A 22,833-nucleotide genomic window follows, 5' to 3' on the forward strand; every position below is an offset into this window, starting at 1 on the left:
GCTGGAATAAAGCCAGACTTAAAAACACGAGTCGAGATCAGAGGAGCAGCGGTTCTCAACACGTGGTCTGAGGCTGTCATTAGGGGAACATGAATCAGGAGGGTGAGAGTTTAAATTGGTACAGGCAAGAGAACTGCAATGAAATATTACTAGTACTGGTACTTCGGACTAGTAGCCGCCTTAGACGTTCTAGAAAGTGAAAGGTTAAAGATGCCTTGTGTGACATTTTGATTTGGGTTTGCGTTGCCTGAAAACGTATCTATCTTGACAACATTAGTCCCTCCTCCCGCAAATTTCCGTTGGGCATCTTTAAGTTGTAGGGCTCAACAATGCAGCAAATCAACTTTAGCACCATAGCAACCGTCATTCACCTGCTGACACCGAAACAGTAATTTCATAGTAAAGATTGATTTTGCTCCACAGAACTCTTCTAACTGACTCGGTTTGCCTTTTTAATTTTCTCGCGAGGTGCCAGATCTGGAGTGGCGTTTGTCAGCGAGCCACGAGCACTTCACAAATAAACCGCATTACCCAGAGTGCTTTTAGGCTCCTTCAGCTCGACTTCCTGATCTAATAAACCCACACGGCTCCATTTTGAGGACACTCGAGTGAATCGGGACAATTAGAAAACTCCTGACGCTAAGAACAAAGAGCTGCTCTGTACGGAACACTGAAGGAGAGGAGTCTGCTGGCGCTGTCGGACACTAAACAGTCAGGGTCAAAGATTCAACCCATGTAGCTTTTCTGGTACGTCTGGGAGGGCATCTGGTGGAAATTGGAACACCAGACACATTTGCATGGCTGTATATTAAAGGGCTCAATTACACTATTTTCTGATCTATGTTATAATGTTGTTTCCTCATCACAAACAGCCCTGGAGTTGTGTTTTGTTTCTTTCACACATGTTTAACACACAAACCCTGCACATTTAGTTCTTCTCTCAAACAGAAAACACTCTGTTCCACCTTTTGGTAATACGGGAAGTGCACCACTGTGTTTTTTAAACTCCATACACCTTCACTAGAATCATTTGGAAGGTTTCAGCTGTTAACTTGAAATCCACCACTACATCCACATCATAAAGTGGAACAGAGCATTTTGAGCTTTGGAGATGTAGATGAATTAATAATGTGGGATTACTCAAACATGTGTGAATGAAACAAAACACAAGTCCAGGTAGGGCTGAATGATTTTAAGAAAAACTTGAATTGAGATTTTCTGGCAGATATTCTGATTTTGATTTCATCCACGATTTTCTTTTCAAATCAAGTTTAAGTGCACATGAACGTTTGCAAACATCACAGAAACTTACATCATACCAGAGTCCTGCACTGACAATTTGACACTGGACCGTAAAGCTCAATTTACACAGACAACAAGGGCTGTCATTGGTCCTTTCTACCACCACTCTAAATACATTTTCTGTACTCTGCTTTCCTTTTTGTTTGCGTGTTACAGAAACCAAACTTAAAAACACATGGCTAATTTCCATAAATTATAAGTGCTGAAAAAACAGCTCACTCCTTGTGCGCTGATGCGTCACCTTCTGTCGGACTAAAGGACACGACTCAGTGAATTATGTGTGTTCTTTCTGTGACAAAGGATGTGCTGATGATGGTGAGTCTGTTCTGTTCTATCACGTTGGAGATAGTTCATGTTAAACTTTACACGGACGTCAGGTTTAAATCCTCGCCTCCTAGCGTTATGGTGGTGAATAGTTACTTCACGGTGCATAGACCTCGACACAGACCCATAAATCAAAAACGACAGCGACGAGGCGGCGTACGCTGGCAGTGTGCGTTGAGTCGACGCAGAACTAAACTTCGCTCTTAAATTGGGCTTTAGGAGCACTGCAAAAAAAAAAAAAAAAAAACGTGGCTTTGACGCTCCCAAAATTGTGTTGTCTGAGAATTTTATTTTCGGTCCCAAACGATTGATTATTCAACCCTAAATCTAGATATGTTTTTGATGATTTTGATGTTCCAACATTATAACATGGCTTCAAGCTCTTTGCATAATAACAACTTTGCATAATAGAGGACCTTTAAAGGCATTGTACCTGTTTTTTTCTCACTTAAAAATGTGAAAAACACAAAAAAATAGTTAATTTTAAACAGTACCTTATGCATTCTGAGCATCCTAATTATTCACCACGAGTTTATAAGCACTTTTCACAGATCGGAGTGGAGTTTTGCATTGTAAACCTAACAAATAGCATGCTAACGGCACAGTTTCTTATTAAACCACTTTATAATTACATGCAAACAGCACACTATGGACTTATTTTGACCTCAAGAGCTGCTTATATGATATATCTGTACTGGTGCAAGACTACAGTACACTCTAATAGAGTAGATGAAAGTGTGTGATGAAGTATAAATGAGTTTCCTGGTCTCATCCTGTTTGTCAGTCAGAGAGATGGTCATACACTCAGTAATAGTGCAGAGGCTGTAATTATTTGGCTTGTAAACTGTAATCTGCAAATAACACAGCTTTCTACCATGTTATAATGTTCTGCTGATCTGTCCCTGGCACGAGTCAAACCCTCTTTACGGTCAGCAGTACGAGCCTGTACAGGACTCAGCCCACAAGCCGACGTCACCCATGATCCCGCACGGCAATTCTCCATAAATGTACAAAAAACAGGATATAAAACAAAAGACTACAACTTCACAAATCTGATGTGATGTGCAGTAGTTTCTGTGTTGTGTTTACGTCCTCGAAATGCTGCATCTGGCCTCAAAGTTTATGATTTAAGAGGTGGTATTAGTTTTTCATTTTTGATGCTCTGAGTTTCCCCTACCCGCACTAAGTCACTCCCCCTTCAGAGCGCTATCCCAACACAATTGGAGGGCACCCCACTAATGAAACTTTTAACTTCACACTAGGTTTGTCATGTTGTTGTGTACAGTTTTGAATCATATATGTTATTTGTGGGGGTTTTTTTTTGTTTTGTTTTTTTAGACCAAGGCATGCTCCTTTTATGATTTTTTTTCTGCATTATGAGTTGGGATGGCATCCTTGAGGTCCAGGCTGATTGGTGTAATTCCCTCATCCTGGCAATGCAGGTTGAATCTGAGATGGTTATGGAAACGCGCCCTTTTCGATTCCAGTTGTTCTAATTTCTGGAAATCCTTGACACATTGTTGTCCATGACTTGAGCATAATAGCCCAGTGAGGTTCATTTGGTCTTCCAATAATTTATGTTATTAGGTTCTTTTTTCAGACCGAGATCCTAAAAAAAAGTAGCCTGATTCATTAGCCGGTTTCACTTTGTGGAAACCGTCTGACCTCGCAGCATTAGGATTCGTTTGCTCAACTGTAGGCGGGTCCTTATTTTTAATTTAACCAATCACTGCTATTTGGTCGTGACACTAACAGGGCTAACCGGTATATTAAGCTTTTCCCAAATCCCATAGGAAGAAGCACAATAACGTCTTTCCCTCTTTGTTCAGGCTTTAAATCCTCCATCTCGGGAATTGTTGCCAACACAGAATGTACAGCTCTTCTCTGATTGGCTGGTGCCTGAACTCGCAATTCCGGGGTTCTTGCAAACCATCTAGTGTATTTTGATTCCTGACCTAGTCGCTGGAGAGAAATGAATTTGAGCAGAGGCATTAGGTAGCGCCAGTCTGGCTAAAAAAAAAAAAAAGAACCTAATAACATCAATTATCAGAAGACCAAATGGACCTCGTTTTGTATCATGTTCTTGTATTTTTATGGAGAATTGTCGTGTGGGAGCATGGGAGATGTTTGTGGGCTGATCATTGGACAAAATCTTACAGCTAACCATAAGGAGGGTTCAAATAGAGCCCAGGAGAGATCACTAAATTACTCAAACATACATGAATGACATCTAAAACCTCTTCAGTCATGTTTTTGATGTGAGAACAAAAACATTGCCTGCGGTTGTTGATCTAAATTGAGGAGATACAGGAGGTGGAGGTGGGATAGGACTTCCTGTTTCTGATCAGAGAGACAAAGAGGAAATGACATCACACTTATCTGAAATAACAGGAATGTCCAGATATGATCGGAATCTGACCTCTGCTACGCCATTTTGTTTCCATGACAGTAACGAGTCCATCAACAACAACTGCGGCATTATGGTAGACTCCTGATGTTTCTGAGTGAAGTGTGAGTGTCCTTCCGGTGTTACTGTGGCAGAGTGGTTAGCCTCTCCTCCTCTCAGTGAGGAGGTTGTGGGTTAGACTCCTGATCTCTCGGAGTGTAATTTGGCTCCTCTGTTGCGTGTCTTAAAGTGTGAATCCATTTCCTGGTTCATGTCACACTGATGAGATGAGGCAGTCTCAGGTCGCTCCAGACACAAATGTGAAAATGTGGAAATGCTTCTATGCAAAAATTACTAATAAGATTGAAGGTGGATTTGTGATTTGAGAAAAAAACTTTTGATGGGCTTTAGTGAAACTATATCAATTATTGGTAGACAGAGTGGACAGGATTTTTAAAATGAATCTATGAATATTAATTCAAAGATGCACTGGGTAATTTATTATTGTTTTGGTGGTGGGCACGCTACCTGTTTGTCTCTATGGAGATGCATCCTTTGCCTTGAATGTTCCACAGTGTGGCATTAGACTGATCAATAATCTATAGTTTTCATGATTGTTCAAATTCAAGCCTAAGTACTTAAAGCAGCACTGTGTAACTTTCTGGAGGTGGCTCATCACCTACATGATTCCATGGAAAAAGAACGTTTTCCATGGGGATAGATCAGTTTATGCCATACTATGGAATATTATAGCCAAGGAAGTTTTCCATGGAAATAAGCAGCAGGAGACTCACCTCCAGGCCAGTCAGAGAGTCAGGTTTAGGGCTTTCAGAGTTGCAAACAACTGGAGACAAGAAGTGAAAACATTAGAGAAGCTTGGGTTGTTTTTGTACGTACACTTTTATTATGGATTTATGTGAAAAGCAAATGTAAATGAGACACCAGGTCACTCTTTATTTTTTTCATGGAAATACTTTTTAACGTGTAAACTGAATTTTTTTAGATCTAAGTGTAGAAAATCACTTCTATCATAGTTTATTTTCAGGATTACACTGGCAAAAAAAAAAAAATGCTAAGGCACTTTTGTATTTTCAGCCCCTGTCCTGACCAGAGATTTTCAGGCTTTTAGCTAAACAACACATTTTCATGTCTGACCCAAACAATCCAAAACAACCTGCATCTCTGTCTCTGTTCAGTGCCTCCCAGACAAACTTAATCCTATAAGAGCTGCTTTATCAGACGCATTTTAATCTGAAAACACCTCACTTCCTTCCAAACATTCTACTTCCTGTCTGCGCCCCTCAAACAGGAAATCAGTCCAGATTCAAACGCAGATGTTTCCGCCTGATCCGTGTCACTTCCTGCTCGTTCTGCTCCTGGTTTAGTCCAGAATAAACTATTGTGTTTTTGCACCTGTCTCTAGCGTCCCCAGTGTGTTGTGTTGTCCTTTTGTGGTTAGCCTAGTGAGCGTGTAGTGCTAATATTGTTATAACAGGTGCATTTTGAGACATGTCTCGTGATCCTGGATTTATTAGATCATGTCATTTTCAGGAAACTCAATGATTATAAAAACAATGGGACGATTGTCAAACAGAAATAGAAAATCTTTTATATGGTTCACATGTGGCTCCAAAGACAGAACTAACAGTGGAATTAAATACGTAAAAGAAAATGTGTAAAATATAGAAAAGAAAATGTTGTTGGACCCTATCGCTCATTTCTTTGTGAAGTTTTTTGTAAAGTTGTAAACGTAACATAGAAAGTCACAGAACAGTTTTGTATGTATATACGCTTTATAAATGAAACTCCATCGGCCTGTCATGATAATTACTTTATCGATTTATTGTCCAAAATATATGAAAACTGGAACATTATATTTTGGGGTTATTTTAGTTGTAATTTTTTTGTTGCATCTCAGGTCTTTTAATGATACTGTCTATTTAAAAATGGTTTACTGGGATTATCTTGCTTTTTTATTATCGTATCAGTTGTTTACAGTAGTTTCAGTGTTATCGTTTATCGCAGTATTTGTCTGTAGCGATATATCTAGACCTAGACCCAGGCTACTACTACTAGGCCTACAACTATTTATTTACAATTAATTATTTGTACAACTGCTACTAATACTGTATCTGATGCTCCTACTACTACTTCATCAGTAGAGTTACTACATATATTCCTGAACTGCTACTACGACTACTCTGACTGTTGCTACTACTACTCCTACTGCGCTTCTACTATTGCAGAGCCTTCTACTACTTTAAGCTACTTTAAGCTGAGGTACTTTACAAACCCCTCATCACTCATCTCCTGACATTTGCGTCTTTCTTTTCTAAATGGACCATTGTCGCACCAAACCACTATTTTCTTCTCTCAAATGGAAAATACCGTATTGCACCTTGTGATGTCATATGGTACAGGAAGAGCTCCACTGTGTTTTTAAACTCCATACACCTTCACTAGTATCATTTGGATAATTTCAGCCCTGGAATTGCCATCTCTACTGAGCTAAAGGTAAAAGGTAGCTGTTAACTTGAACACTACCATTACATGACATCACAAGGTGGAACAGAGTATTTTGAGCTTTGGAGATGTAGACAGACTAATAATAAAGGATTACTCAAACAAAGCACAACCCCAGGTATATTTTTTATGAAGTAACGGCATTATAACATGACTTAAAGCTCACAAGAGTCAAATTCATTTAATAATGGGCCTTTAAATAGACCTGTCACCATTATTTCTGCACACACTTATTGTTTAATTACTAAAGCTTATTAGTAGGGGTGTAACGATATCCAAGTTTCACGATACGATATCGTCCCAGTATGAACCTCACGGTACGATATTTATTGCGATATCATGGGAAAGCTCGATATGGTGTCGAGGCTCATGATTAGGGATGTAACAATGTCCAAATCTCTCATTACGATATTTTCACGATATACATCTCACAGTACGATATTGATTCCGATATTTTGTGGAGGCTAACAAAACTGTTAATATGCTACTTTTTCTTCTTAAAATGCCTTGACAAGACTTAATCCAAAGAACTAAGACTTAAAAGTTCTTAGAACTGTTATTTCTTCTTGTAGTCTGCACTGAAATGGAGCAAAGGATCATGGTCTATGTAGTTCCCTCTGAGTTATGCTGCACCATAACTCTTAATTTAAGCATAGAGACTTTTAATTTGATATATTGTGATGGTCCATGATATTATTGTGAGAACTTTGATGATACGATATCACAATATTTCAGTTATTGTTACATACCTACTTACTTACTAACTTTACTGATGGCATGTACACAAGCATGGAGATGGGTTTGCTTTGCCTTATTTATCTCCATGGAGACAAGGTAGGTTAAACTGCCAGGTCAAGTTCCAAAGCTATTAAAACTGAATGTAAATAAATGCAAGGTAGACAATGCAAAAACACCTCATAAAGTCACAAAATGAGGTCCCGACATTAATTTCTTTCTTTTGCAAATGTACCATATTGTGGAACCCACATCTACCCTGATACTACAGTCTTCCTCCCTATCTTTGCAAAATTTAATAAAATTTATTAATACTATATTTGTGAGCATGTTTGTGGATTCCTGTAAAGCATAGCCCAGTTACAGTAGAACTTTCTCATGTCAGAGCCTGTAGTTTGACTCCTGACCTGCCGTTTTCAGTCTGTTTCTTTACGGTGTGTCAGTTTGAGTGATTTAAGTCCAGAGAAAATATGGGTATGGGGGTCTGTCGTAATAACTATGACTGAATTACCGCTGTTCTGGGAGACTGTTGAGTGAGCATGGAGGTGTCCTGACAACACTTTAAAAAGACAGATTTATTTTTGTTGTGTTCAGGTTGAAGAATTTGGTGATGTCATAATTTCATGGAGGGCAGGTGTCTGTAAAACTCTGGGGATTGAGGAGTCTGACGGCCCTGTAGAGAAGTGTGTGTTTGTGCATTCTTCAGTTGTTCAGGTATTGACGCCGCTGTGTGGGGTTTGTCTCGTGCTGTGGTGATGTCTCTGTCTCCTGGTCCCGTACTGAGATGTGTGTGTATCTGTGTGTGTGTGTGTGTGTGTGTGTGTGCTCTGCTCTGTGTCTTTATGGAGTCGCAGCATTCCTGGAGTCTGATTCACAAAAACGTTAAACACAGACAAGCTCACTGTGCTCTGTGTGGGACCATCTCTAACCCGAGTGAAACACGACTGAAGAGTCTGTTATCTGCAGAGGAGGTGGGCCTGTCCTGTGTATTTTGGAAACACCAGCAGATGTCTTGAAGTCCAGCTCTTTACTGTAAACTTCACCTCACCATTTTGTGCTGTGTGATGGATGTGATCAGAAAGAAACCAGATGGTAAAGAATGGAAGCCATGCCACTACCAATCTGCCACTGTGTCTGGGTGGGTTTCCTTTGAGTGGGTTTCCCTCATCAACCCAAAGCATGGTCCATAGATCTAATGCTCCAGCTAAGGTAGTCCTGACTTAACTTTACACAGCAAGATGGATTCTTTTCATATTTGTTAGTTCACAAACTGATGAGAATCTATAGTGTGAGACTGAATACCAGTTCGACATCCCCCTGTCTTGAGAGTCCCAGCTCGAATGTCCCATTCTCTCGACTTGAACGTCTCCCTCTTCCCTCCGGGCGCCCCCTTCTCTTGGGCGGAGGGGGCCCAGAGGGGGTCTTTTTCACGGGCCTTTAGTCAGCCTCGTCACGCACTGTGATGTATTGAATTAGAAAATATCAAAATATCATAATAATATGAAATGTGAATGTAGCGAGAACAAATGTCAGGCCTCGTTTATGTCATTTTACTGATCTTCAGCACACATTTTTTCAGTATGTAATATCAATATAATCTTCATTTGCTCACAGAAGTGTCCTATGAGATTATAATTTAAATATTTTTTCTTCTTGTTCCTCATGTCCTATAGCCTATGTAAATGTTGATTTGGGAAGAAATATTAATTATTTCCTTACCTGCTGCCATGAACAGAATTTGTAAGCAGCGCAGAACAAGAAACTTTGAAAGCTATAGAATTTGTTCAAAAATCATTCAGAATCACTTTTAGGAAGGTCTTAACTATGTATTTCATTGAAATAGGTAACATATACATAAAACCTTGAAATAAAATATATATAATGATTTATTTTTTTTAAAATACATGTATATAGATGAACTAACTTAGTTTCATAAAGTGTATAATTCAGGGGGACTTTCCAGCTGGTTCCCTTGAGACTCCTGCTGTTAGGTTCAAATTTACCAATCACAGAGCAGAGTTGAGCTTTTGGCAGGGCCAAAGGCAAAGTGCCCAAACGAGCCAAAGAAAACATGGCATCACAGACGTATAGTACGTACTTCAGCGTATTGGATCAGACTATTTAGTTTGTGAAAAACGTGCAGAGGGAAAAGCTTTGAGCATTTGTGGAGCAGCTAAATCAGCTGGATGTGACAAACATTTGATATTTCAGCTTGTTCCACTGTCGAGACGCTTTGACAAATCAATTCAAATATTCATCATGACATTCCATTTTTTCCTGATCTCTTTCAGCGAGAGCTGTTTCAGATTGATAATGTGTAGAACTCACATCAGAGTGACACACATCAATCTGCACTGAGCCATCTGCCTAGACTATAAGTCAAGCGCTCCCACTGCTCCTGACAGGTTTAACCCAGAGACACTGAAGGGTGGGTCAGATTCAGAGGGCACATTTCACTGGGACTGAGTGCATCTTAACCTTAAGCCAGAACCATTGAGTGGGGAGTGATCGAATAATAATACCTTCTCATTCATTCATTATAATTTATGTGATTTCCATTTCAGTTCATTATGTGCACTCTTGTATTTTGGATTACTTTCAATAATAGGCCTATTATTGCTTTTGAAACAATTTTTCGAGTCAGTTCTTAAATCACAATTGATTACAGTAATAACAATAAATAACAGCCTATATTTTCCCATGTGTAACGCATTTTATAACCCTGAGATGTCCTCCCTCTGACAGTGAATCCTGCGTGTTTTGCTGTAGCTGGTGCTATGGTTAAAACAGAAATGTTACTTAATCCGTGTGTGAGCAGGGACAGCTCATTTTCTAAAGACTCTGAAACTCGAGACTCTCAAAACACTCACGCACAACAAGCCAGAGGTCCTATTATGGCTCATACAGGAGCTTTAAACAGCCCATATTACACTATTGTGTGATCTATGTTATAAGGTTTTTCCTCACGACAAACATACCCAGCACCAGTATTGGATATCAGCACCAATATTGAAAATTTGGTTGGATCGGGTGTCGGCTTCCAAGATATTTGTTTAACCGATTTCACATTTTGGTCTATAAACTGTTATAATAAGACGATTTACTGGCCAGTGTATGTTTCATAATGTCAGTCTTGTTTTTTTTTTTCAAGGCTGGTCTAATTATTTTGAATGATAAATTGGATTTTTTTTTTACCTTATGCTGTTTGTGTTTAGCCAGGCTGGTGCCACCTAGTGCCTCCGCTCAATTTCATTTCTCTCCAGTGACTAGGTCAGGAATGGGAATACACTAGACGGTTCGCAAAAACCCCAGAAGTGCAAGTTTGGGCACCAGCCAATCAGCAAAGTGCCTTATATTCTGTGTTGTCAACGATTCCCGAGATCAAGGATTTAAAACCGGAACAAAGAGAATGTTTGGTGAATTTCATCAAGGGGAAAGACTTTATTGTCCTTCTTCCTACAGGATTTGGGAAAAGCTTAACATACCTGCGAGGTCAGATGGTTTCTACGAAGTGAAACCAGCTGATGAATCAGGCTAGTTTGTGCTTAAGTATAAATAATATTTTCAGTCTCTGCCCTATTATCGGTTAATAATGGGTATCAGCAGAAATTTAAAGCCAAAGTATCGACAGCACATAAAAATCTTGATCGGGGCATCACTTGTGTTTTGTTTCATTCACACACGTTTAACTCACAAATCCTGCATATTTAGACCGGGGTCTTCTCTCAAATTTCATGACATCACAAAATGGAACAGAGCATTTTGAGCTTTGGAAAGTAATAATAAAGGATTACTCAAACAAAAACATGAAACAAAACACAACTCCAGGTATGTTTTTGATGAGGTAACAACATTATAACATCAGTTTATCATTTTTAAACAGAGCTGTCATCATTATTACTTTACATATTTATTGTTTAATTACTAAAGTCCTCTGTGTAACTTTTCTGATGGCGTGTACACCAGCGTGGAGATGTTTTCCATTTACCTGGAATAGTCCATGTATGGAATTAAGCTTATTTATCTCCATGGAGACAGCTGCCACATCAAGTTCCAGAGCTATGGAAACTCAAATTGAATGACACGTTTAATGCCATACTGAGGAAGATTCCAGGCTATGCAGCAACATCTCTATAAAGTCAAAACATGGTGTAACTTCTTGTAATCTTATGTCATAACTTTGCGTGCTCTAACGTGGTGACTTCTCCTGAACTTCTCCGTCATGAAGCTCAAGTCTCATTAAACAGGCCTGATTCATGCCTCATATTAAGCTAATGCCTTCCTGATGACATGCTACTGCTCCGTGCACCATTGAACCTCCATTAAACCTGCTGTCTGGAGTCTGAGGAGCTAACGTCGCTAATGCTAATCACCGCGCAGTCATTAAAAGCAGACGGCTAATGCGATCTCTCTGTATTTGACATTTCTCTTTTATTCAATTTGTAATAAGAGCCTATGCATCAGACCAGCTTAACATGAAGGCTAAAGAGCAGGTTACAAACAGACAAAGCACAGGCTCAGGGGTCACTCACTTGGGCAAAGAAAATAAATAAATTATAGTAGTAGTAGTACAATAAAACTTCAAGCAAGAGATACAAAACCCTTAGCCTGATTTCACTTCGTAGAAACCGTCTGACCTCGCAGTGTTAGAATTTGTTCGCTCAAAGGTAGGTGGGTACTTTTTATCATTTAACCAATCGCTGCTATTTGGTCGTCAAGTATGTAATGCACCACTAACGGGGCTAATTAGTATATTAAGCTTTTCTCAAATCTCGTAGGAAGAAGGACAATAACGTCTTTCTCCTTGATGAGATTTACCAAACATTTTCTTTATTCCGATTTTAAATGCTCGATCTTGGAAATCATTGACAACACAGAATATATGGCTCTTCGCTGATTGGCTGGTGCCCAAATTCGCATTTCCAGGGTTTTTTGCGAACTGTCTATGGCTACGTTCAGACTGCAGGGCTTAACGCTCAATTCTGATTTTTTTGTGAAATCCGATGTTTTTGCGAGGTCGTTCACATTTCCAATTAAATGCGACTTGTATGTGACTCCAGTTTGAACAGTAAATGGCCCAAAAGTGTCCCACATGTGACACTGGAGACATGATGACGTCAACCGCAGTGAGCGTGCTCTGTGTTTACGGAAGTTGTCCAAACATGGATGCGAGCATTGAGCACCTGGAGATTTTAAAGTTCCTCTCGTACCGGAGCCAGAACATGAACAACTTACTTGTTTTAAGGAGGAGATTGAAAAGGAGAAGGACGAGGTTTTTGGTCGTGGTGTTTTGTGGGGCAGCGGCAGCGACGTCCGTTGAAAGGAACATGTGGATGTGGAGACGGAGCCAAGAGTGGTGAGTGGTGATGTGCTTTGCTTCAGTGACACAGAGTTCATTAACAATTTTCACCTACTTCAGCGCAGAATAGTGACGTTTGTGGCTTGTTGATAACGTGTAGGTTGAATGAATGCGCTTTGGCCGTTCACACTGAAGTCACATGTCAAAAGATCGGATATGTCTCGGTTTCAGGAGCACATATCCAAGTGGCCTGGGTCGCATTTGAAAAAATCGGATCTGTGTCGTTCAGACTGTCATTAAAAGATCAGATACAGGAACATAGGGGCCAAAAAATCGGATTTGGGTCACTTCAGGCTGCAGTCTGAACGCAGCCTATGACCTAGTTGCTGGAGAGAAATAAAATTGAGCAGAAGCACTGGCTACAAAACCCTTCTCCAAAGATAATCAGTTTGAATGTTCATTTGATTAAGTTTTGACTCTAGACAGCATCTTTTCTGTTGCTAAAACAATACTGCTGTTTCTACTTAACGTTAAAACTATTTAAACATTAAAACTACTGTTATGTTAAAGAGGGCTGCAAACTGGACTTTTTGGAGCTTTCTACCATCTTATAATGTTGTTCCCTCATCAAAAACATGCCTGAAAATATTATGTGTCATCCATGCATATTTGAGTAATTTAGTGATCTCTCCTATCCCCCTATTCAAACCCTTGTTATACGATTCTGTACAAGACTCAGCCAACAAGCCTACAACACGCACGCCCCAATGCGATTTCTAAACATATACAAAAGCATGGTACAAAACAATACACTACAACTTGACAAACCTGATGTGATGTTCAATCGTTTCAGGATGCAGACTGATTGTGTTGTGATGGCGCTCTGAAGGGGGAGTGACATTGTGCGGGGAGAAAAGGGAGGGGACGCTCAGAGTGCTAAAAACAAAAGTAAAACTTGTATAAACATGTTAATATGTTGTTTTCAGCAAATATAACTATCAGAATATGTGTTTGCAATTAACAGAAGTGAATAGAATAAGAACTTCTCAGACAACATGCTGTTACCAATCATAAATCATATTATTAGATAAAACACTTTCAGAAATGTTTACAGCCATTCTCCAAACAATACCCAGTGTTACTCCAGGAATGTTCTACTTGTCCATCATTCATGCCTGTCCTATTGTTTCTGAATATGCGATAAATACTCGTGGATTAGTGTAAAATCCTCTGTCTCTGCCCTGTGTCCCTGTCCACATATTTTCAGTCTAAAAACAGAGCGTAGATCAGAATCACATGTTTACATTTGGCCCACTAAACTCTGATAGAATCTGTCTCTGTGGAGTTTAACACTAAAGCACAATAACATGTCAAACACCCAGGACTTGGATTAGACGTGACCGGGACCTGACTTGGACTTGATCTGGATATGACCTGGTTTAAACCCGGTTTAGACCTGATTTAGACAGATGATAACTATTGATTATTATCTGGGTTTTGATTACAAGGAATTACTTTAACGGATACTCATTATATAAGATATGAGACGAGATGTGCATTTCGCAGTAAACTACTTTTTTTTTCTATGACTACTGGGTTGATATGTAGGGCCAAGTGATATATCACTCTACTTTAAAGTGTAACTAAACATCCAGGCTACCTTCAGACTGCAGGAATTAACACTCGATTCTGATAAATTTTTTCTGTGAAATCCGATTATTTTGCGAGGTCATTCACATTTCCAATTAAATGCGACTTGTTTGTGATCTCCAGTGTGAACTTTGAACGCACCAAAAGTGTCCCGCATGCACATTGGAGGACACAACGATGACGATGCAGTGGGTGTGCTCAGTGTTTATGGAAGTAGCCTAAACATGGACGCAGCTTTGAGCACCTGGCCATTTTAAAGTTGCTGTTGTACCAGAGCCAGAACATGTACAATTTATTTGTTTTAAGGAGGAGATTGAAAAGGAGAAGGACGAGGTTTTGGGCCATGGCGTTTTGTGGGGCAGTGGCAGCAACGTCCGTAGAAAGGAACGTGTGGGTGCAGGAGTCGCAGCCAAGAGTGGTGGGATTGCTATGTGCTTCACTGCATTACTAGAGTGAAAAAATGCATAGCATACTCAGATGGCCGATGTCCAAAAGCTTTTTTTTTATTTTCAAAATAACATTTCTGCAAAAAAAAAGCCTTCATCAAATGTTTTTCTTGCTTTGGACCACAGCACACAAAATGGTTGCCAGCGCCAGGTGCCCATTTACCCCTTCAGTGAATGGGAGGTCCCAAAGTGAGTTCAGCCCTCTCTACAACAAGAAACAACAGTTTAGATATTTACATAAAAAACATTTTATAAAATACAGAAATAGTTTAAGTCTTTCACAAAAAACATCTTACATCAAACTCCACGTTCAGTCCGTGAGGAGCTACAGTCTTAAGCTGGTGAATCCAGAAGTGTCTCTTTTTGACAGGAGCATTTCTAGATTCCCACCTCTAGGGGGCAGTTCCACATGTTCAGTGCCAATATATCTTAAGGAAGAGATACGATGGTTAAAATCAACAAAATGAGCCTCCACAGGATAGTTCATGTTTTTACATCTGATTGTGCTCCTATGCTCTGCAATACGTGTTTTTAAAGCCCTGCTTGTTTTACCCACAGAGGCTTTACCACAGAGACAGGTGATCACATAAATCACAGACTTGGTGTTGCAGGATATAATTCCTCTGAGCATTATTTCTTTTCCAGTGTGAGGGTGCTTAAACCTGTTGCAGCGATACGTGTAGTTGCACTGACTGCACCCACCACAGCGGCGATTTCCATCAGGAATAGATTGATAGTATATGATGTGGTCTGATGTGGTCACTGCATTACTGAGTTCATACACAATTTTCATAGAATTTCCGAAGAATGTTTGTGTACATTTGTGACGTGTAGGTGGGATGAAAGTGCCCTGACCATTCAGACTGAAGTCGCATGTCAAGAGATTGGATATGTAGCGGTTTAAGGAGCACATATCCAAGTGGTCTGGGTCACATTTGAAAAAATCTGTGTCGTTCAGTCAGTCATTAAAAGATCAGAGGAGCATAGGAGCGAAAAAATTGGATTTGGGTCACTTCAGGCTGCAATCTGAACTTAGCCTACATCTATTTCTTTGATACTAAACTGTGTATCTGGTGTTTGAATAGTATTATCTACTCCTAGTTCCTAGTCATTTTTGGGCATTTTTGTGCAAACTAGGTACTTCTGCAGCTTTGTGGTCAAAAACAGTGTGCGGCCTCCACTGGTCAATTTCTGCCCGCCTCACCTCCCTGCTCACTCTCACCTTTAGTGCTCCAGGTTCTGCCCAGTTTAGCAGCTCTGTTCCAAATGTGGTTTTGGACTAAGGTTTATCTCTTTAGTCCCATTTTAAATTAACATCTTCCTTCGTTCCTTCACAGGTCCAAAGATGCCGAACCATCGCCAGGGAAGGAGATCCAGGTGAACGTTTGTGGAGAGGAGAAGATCGTGTGCGGGGTCACTAAACACACCACCTGCCTCGATATGATCCAAGCTCTTTTAGATGACCACAAAAGCATTCCTGAAAGCAAACGCCAACTCCACGGAGACGCCAAGGAATTCTGCCTGGTCGAAAGATGGAAGGGGTTTGAACGCGCCATACCTCCGCTGACCAGGATTCTACGATTGTGGTATGCGTGGGGAGACCAGCGACCCTTTGTGCAATTCCTCTTGGTGAAAACTTCCGATTTCGTTGCGCAACCGACGAAGAAATCTACAAAATCAAAAGGAGCGAGACCCAAAAGATACGAACAAAATCGCTCTCCGCAATCCCTGCCGTCGGAGAAGCAGAAGCGCGTCGTCAGAAAAGCATTTCGGAAATTGGAAAAGCTGCACAAGGAAAATAAGAGTTCGCTTGGATCAGAGGAGGTGGACAAAATGGTGCAGCTAATTTTAAACCAAGATCACATGATTCGCGAGCAGATCCAGAGAATGAGAGATTTGGATTCAGAAATTGAAAGAATTGAAGTGAGTTTTCAACGGGAAGAATTGGACGTACAAGCTTGCGGAGGTTGGAGCTTTGACATCGAGGAGCAGCTAAATCAATTTCTGTACACCAGCGATGGCGTTGTGCAGCTAGAATCACAAGTCCAAAAGCACCACGAACTAATTCTTAAACTGTCCGAGGAAATTGATGAGGAACTTCGGAAAGAAACCGAAAAGGAAGGAGGCACTGATTCACGGATAAATGAGGAATTGTACGCAGCCGAACTTGAGCGACTCCAATCCGAAATCAAGCGCAGCCTTTTCGCAGGAGTTTCTTTGCAAAAACAAACCAGTGATTTGGACAAACAGCTGAAATACTTTGACGCAGCGCTGGTTATAAAAGATGAAGAGTGTTGGGAGCTTGCAGCGCAGCTAAACTCGCTACAAATCACGGACTTTGCTGAGGAAATGTCCCAGACTAGTGTAACTTCTTGTAGCGTGCAGAAGGTTAAACTCAAAGATAGCTTGCATCCCCTGGAATTAACAGATACTGACTCGGATACAGGGATAAGCTCCACACACAGCCAGGACTCCCTCTCTCCTGGTTTCGACTTCCCTCCGCCTTTGGACACCGATGTCTAGACAAAAAGAACAGAAACTTGTTTTTAAAAAATGGTTTATCTTTGACCCCGTTTGTCATGCTCGCGCTTAGCGGAGTTAGCTTGTCCCAAAGATGGATTACAGTGGGTGGTTCTTGGGCTTAACCTGTCAAAGTTAAACAAGAAGTGAGTGATTTTGGGCAAGTTGCTGCAAGGTTTTTAAGTGACAAATCCATGTACTAAACAGAAATATTTCGAAAATAAATAATATATTAGATCCGGGGTGTCCTAACTATGCAGTCCTAACACTAGCTTTTGTTGGCCCTCAGGCTTTCAGGTGAATTAACTCAAATACCATAAGCAGTACTTTTTACAAGTTTAGGAAAGCTCCACGATATTTATTTACACCAATAACAAATGTTTGAAGTGACACAGACTTTATGGTTGGAATTGTTGTCAGCAATTAATCAACTAATCATGAGGAATCATTTATAAAAAATGATTGTAATCATATTTTGATCACCTGGACTATTGATACTTTGCAGCTGATATCATTAGCATTTCCAGGAAGTGTGATGCTAACGGAGGCACTGCTCTGTCTGATGCTCTGTTACTCAAGTTAGATTTTAATATGAGCTTTGTTTTGACACAATCTGACCATAAAAACTGTTTTTCAGTTTTCTCTCACCTTTTTTATTGAAAATGAAACACTTTAACAGGACATTAACAGGGCCAGTGAACATTCATATTGACCACAGGCTCCTGAAAATGAGTTTAAATCCATTTAGTACTTTTTCTTGACATAATGCACAGATCATGGTAACTGCTGAACACTCTGCCATGGGCATACAGGCAGAACACCCCCAGTGTGATGTCACTGCGAAGACTCTAAAACACATAAATGACTTCATGTCAATACTCTATATTTAGGAGCCTTCAGTCTTCTTTATTTTATGGTCAACTCATTGAAAAATGAGTGTCGGACTAGTTGACTACTAAAATAACTGTTAGACTGCAGTGACACTCTTTAGGTTCCAGGCCTGAGTGAGGATGTGAGAGCTTAAAGGGCCCATGTAGTTATGATATGATGATCTATGTTATCATGTTGTTTCCTCATCACAAACATACAGTCTTTCAAACTGAAAACACTAAGGTAATTGTTGACTTAAAAACTACCACTTCATAATCTCACAAGGTGGAACAGAGCATTTAGAACACGGTGGCTAAGCAGTTTCTGTGTGGAGTTTGCATGTTCTTCCTGTGCCTGTGTAGGTTTCCTCTGGGTGCTCCAATTTCGCCTTCCACTAAAAAGATGTACAATAGACTCCCCTGTGGGGCCAGGAATCCCCTGAAAAAGAGATTCTTAATCTCAGCGGGACTATCCTGGTTCAATAAAGGCCAAATATGAGCTTTAGAGATGTAGCAGACTCATAATAAAGGATTAGTCAAACATGAATGAAACAAAACACAACTCCACCTCACCTTTGATGAGGTAACAGCATTATAACTGGGCTTAAAACTCTCACGTGTCATTTTTGTGTAATAGACTACCTTTAATCACACTCATACACACTGAGCACTGATTTGGATATGCCACCCTTATAGTTTGGACACTCCTGTTCTATAGGGTCAAAGATGATTCACTGTTTTAGAATGAATTATTTCAACTGAAAATCTGCAAATGTTGAAAAGTACCTGGGTGGGATTGGTTCTCCTAATTTGCCATATTAAATTTGCTGGTTAAATTTCTATTGACTTCAGTGGTCAGAATGTTATGGCTAGTTTTGGATTGTAAAAATGTTCACATAACAATTTAACGTTTTATTTGTATTCTTATTTAAATTAATATTTGTTTATTGTGTAACTTGTATTTCAATTATGTATATTTCATTTTGAGAGAAGGCTGTCATTTTGTTTCATTTCTTTTTTACCCCCATTTCCACATTTGACTAAGATTTAACATTTTACATATATTCACTCAGAGGCATTTTGTCCCGTTGTTGAGGTCAGTCCCAAGCCTGGCTAAAGGGGAGCACTGGGTCACGTAGGGCATCTGGTCTAAAATGTCAAGGTAGTTATAGATACATTACTTTGCCAATCATCCAATCAGGATTGTTTATTCCGGTGACACAGAGGAGCTGATTGGTCATTTAACATTTAGAACAAAACCAAATTCCACGTGTCATTTGAACTTTGGAAAATAAGATAAGACAACTGTTTACCTTTTATTTAAATATATAAAATGTTCACAGTTTAATCTACAGTTTTACTATAGAACAGAATTGTTATTAAAATGGTCTTTTAATGAGTATGGTAAAAATCCAAAATCCAGTTCAATGTAATAATCTTCTCAAATGTTATCTGGACAGACCAATTACTCCTCGTCGATACACCAGCCCAGTTTTTTCAGCTCCGATACTGATTCTGATATTATGTTCTAAAGTATCTGCACGTACCCGATATAAACCGAGACTAAAAACTGAATTTATTTCCTTTAAACATAAATAAAATAACACAAAACTGATAATGTAGCTGTTATTTATCCCAATAACTACAGAGCAACTTTGCGTAAATAAATTGCAAACATTCTGAAACTAATCAATGTATATGTCGCGCCGATATCCAATACCAGTATCGTATCGGTGCGGTTCTACTCCAGATGCCCTTCATGTCATGCTCAAAAGACTAGCCTAAAACTGCACTTAAATGAGTCCAGAGAAATATTTGATTTCACCTTTTGCTTACCCTTTAGTGTTTTATTATTTGTTGTGAAAATGCCCCAAATATTTCAGTCACTACAGGAAAAGTAAAATGCACTCTCCACTTAAAGATACACTATGTAACTTTTCTAGGGGATCGTCTGGCACCTGCTTGTTTCCATGGAGATGCTTTGCTTTGCCTGGAATGTTGCGTAGTATTGCATTAATCCTTTAGGCACCAGAGGTTTTTGCCTAAAACGTTTGATTTTGGCATCTTCATTTCAAAAGGCTGTAACTTAAATCGAATTTTCATGAAATGCCACATATTATAATTATAATAGTTTAGACCTGGTTCAAACCTGGTTTAGACCTGGTTCAGTCCTAGTTTAGACCTGGTTCAGTCTGGGTTTAGACCGGGTTCAGTCCTCGTTTAGTCCTGGTTTAAATCTGGTTTAGACCTGGTTTAGTCCTGGTTTAGTTCTGGTTTAGTCCTGGTTTAAATCTGATTTAGACCTGGTTTAGACCTGGTTTAGTTCTGGTTTAAATTTGATTTAGACCTGGTTTAGACCTGGTTTAGTCCTGGTTTAAATCTGGTTTAGACCTGGTTTAGACCTGGTTCAGACCTGGTTCAGTCCTGGTTTAGACCTGGTTTAAATCTGGTTTAGACCTGGTTTAAATCTGGTTTAGACCTGATTCAGACCTGGTTTGGTCCTGGTTTGGTCCTGGTTTGGTCCTGGTTTAGTCCTGGTTTGGTCCTGGTTTAGTCCTGGTTTGGTCCTGGTTTAGTCCTGGTTTGGTCCTGGTTTAGTCCTGGTTTAGTCCTGGTTTGGTCCTGGTTTAGTCCTGGTTTGGTCCTGGTTTAGTCCTGGTTTAGTCCTGGTTTGGTCCTGGTTTAGTCCTGGTTTGGTCCTGGTTTAGACCTGGTTTAGTCCTGGTTTGGTCCTGGTTTAGTCCTGGTTTAGTCCTGGTTTGACCACGCTCACAGTAAGTATGCATTTTTTTCAGAGGAATTATTTTTCTTTATATGAGAAGACTGAGTTTAATGCCATACTGTGGAACATCTCCATGGAAACAAGCAGGTGTCAGACCCTCCACCAGAAAAGTTCCATAGTGCACCTTTAGCTCTTTGTATATTAAAAACCTGCACTTGTTGTACCATGTTTTATATTAAAACACTTTGACTTGGGTCCGACACTGTACAAATGCTTTGCTACTGAACAAAAACACGACAATGATTGCACAAAGTTATGCAGAAAGAATTACTGTATATTTATTTACTATTTGAATTTTGATATAGAAAAGACACTGTATTTTTGCTAACATTTAATAAACACCTGTCATTATGTTTCTGTTTGGATTTATTTACACTAACTCAATTTGAAATGTCTTTAAATCCTGCTTTAGTCCAAGATGATTTCGGTATTTTCAGTGCTTTAATCCCGTTTTAGTATTGGTTTAATCCCGGTTTAGTCCCGGTTTCCTGGAGGGGAATCCTGTTTTAGTCCCGGTTTAATCCTGGTTTTATTTTGCTAATCCAAAAACTTTCATTTCGTATTCTTTTGTACATTAACTTCTTGGGTTCTTTTTAAAGACCGTACATTGGGAGATGTATTTACCTTGTTGACATGTTTCAAGGTAAATACATCTCCCACTGTACTGGTTTTATCTTGGTTTAGTCCTGGTTTTGTCCTGGAAAGCTCTTATACACATACATGGTAAATAATTGGGATTCTCAAGGTAAATGAGGAGAACTTTGGACCACTCCAAACCAAACTTGTTCTAGTTCTGTTTTTCACATTTTTAAGGCGTACAGTGCCTTTCAGGTTATTGTTATGGGCATTAATGTTTAGTCCTGGTTTAGTCCAAGATTTGTCTTGGTATATTTGCTGATTTAGTCCTAGTTTAGTCCATGATATGGTGAGATTCATTTGCTGGTTTAGTCTGGTTTCAGTCCTGGTTTAGTCCTGGTTTAGGTCATGATTTGGTGAGATTTATTTGCTGGTTTAGTCCTGGTTTAGTCCATGATGTGGCTAGATTAATTTGCTGGTTTAGTCTGGTTTTAGTCCTGGTTTAGTCCTGGTTTAGGTCATGATGTGGCTAGATTAATTTGCTGGTTTAGTCTGGTTTTAGTCCTGGTTTAGTCCTGGTTTAGGTCATGATTTGGCTAGACTCATTTGCTGGTTTAGTCTGGTTTTAGTCCTGGTTTAGTCCTGGTTTAGGTCATGATTTGGCTAGGTTCATTTGCAGGTTTAGTCTGTTTTAGTCCTGGTTTAGTCCTGGTTTAGTCCTGGTTTAGGTCATGATTTGGTGAGGGTTATTTGCTTCTTTAGTCTGGTTTTAGTCCTGGTTTAGTCCATGATTTGGCTAGGTTCATTTGCAGGTTTAGTCTGTTTTAGTCCTGTTTTAGTCCTGGTTTAGTCCTGGTTTAGGTCATGATTTGGCTAGACTCATTTGCTGGTTTAGTCTGGTTTTAGTCCTGGTTTAGTCCTGGTTTAGGTCATGATTTGGCTAGGTTCATTTGCAGGTTTAGTCTGTTTTAGTCCTGGTTTAGTCCTGGTTTAGTCCTGGTTTAGGTCATGATTTGGCTAGACTCATTTGCTGGTTTAGTCTGGTTTTAGTCCTGGTTTAGTCCTGGTTTAGGTCATGATTTGGCTAGACTCATTTGCTGGTTTAGTCTGGTTTTAGTCCTGGTTTAGTCCTGGTTTAGGTCATGATTTGGCTAGGTTCATTTGCAGGTTTAGTCTGTTTTAGTCCTGGTTTAGTCCTGGTTTAGTCCTGGTTTAGGTCATGATTTGGTGAGGGTTATTTGCTTCTTTAGTCTGGTTTTAGTCCTGGTTTAGTCCATGATTTGGCTAGGTTCATTTGCAGGTTTAGTCCTGTTTTAGTCCTGGTTTAGTTCTGGTTTATGTCATGATTTGGTGAGGTTTATTTGCTGGTTTAGTCCTGGTTAAGTCCATGATTTGTTCAGGTTCATGTGTTGGTTTTAGTC

At 39.7% G+C, this 22,833-nt stretch overlaps 1 protein-coding gene across 1 annotated transcript in view; it reads left to right on the forward strand.

Moving 5' to 3' along the window:
* rassf9 (Ras association domain family member 9) overlaps positions 1-20,161 on the forward strand; it is a 24,702-nt gene extending 4,541 nt beyond the window's left edge. The window contains exon 2 of the mRNA XM_020919193.2: positions 16,003-20,161. Coding sequence (XP_020774852.1) covers positions 16,003-17,188 — 1,186 coding nt within the window. The 3' untranslated portion in view covers positions 17,189-20,161. The remainder of the gene's footprint in view (positions 1-16,002) is intronic.
* Positions 20,162-22,833: the final 2,672 nt, after the last annotated feature.

This window comes from Boleophthalmus pectinirostris, unplaced genomic scaffold (genome assembly GCF_026225935.1).
Source record: "Boleophthalmus pectinirostris isolate CB_2022bp ecotype Guang Dong unplaced genomic scaffold, ASM2622593v1 HiC_scaffold_2, whole genome shotgun sequence".
Taxonomy (NCBI): domain Eukaryota; kingdom Metazoa; phylum Chordata; class Actinopteri; order Gobiiformes; family Gobiidae; genus Boleophthalmus; species Boleophthalmus pectinirostris.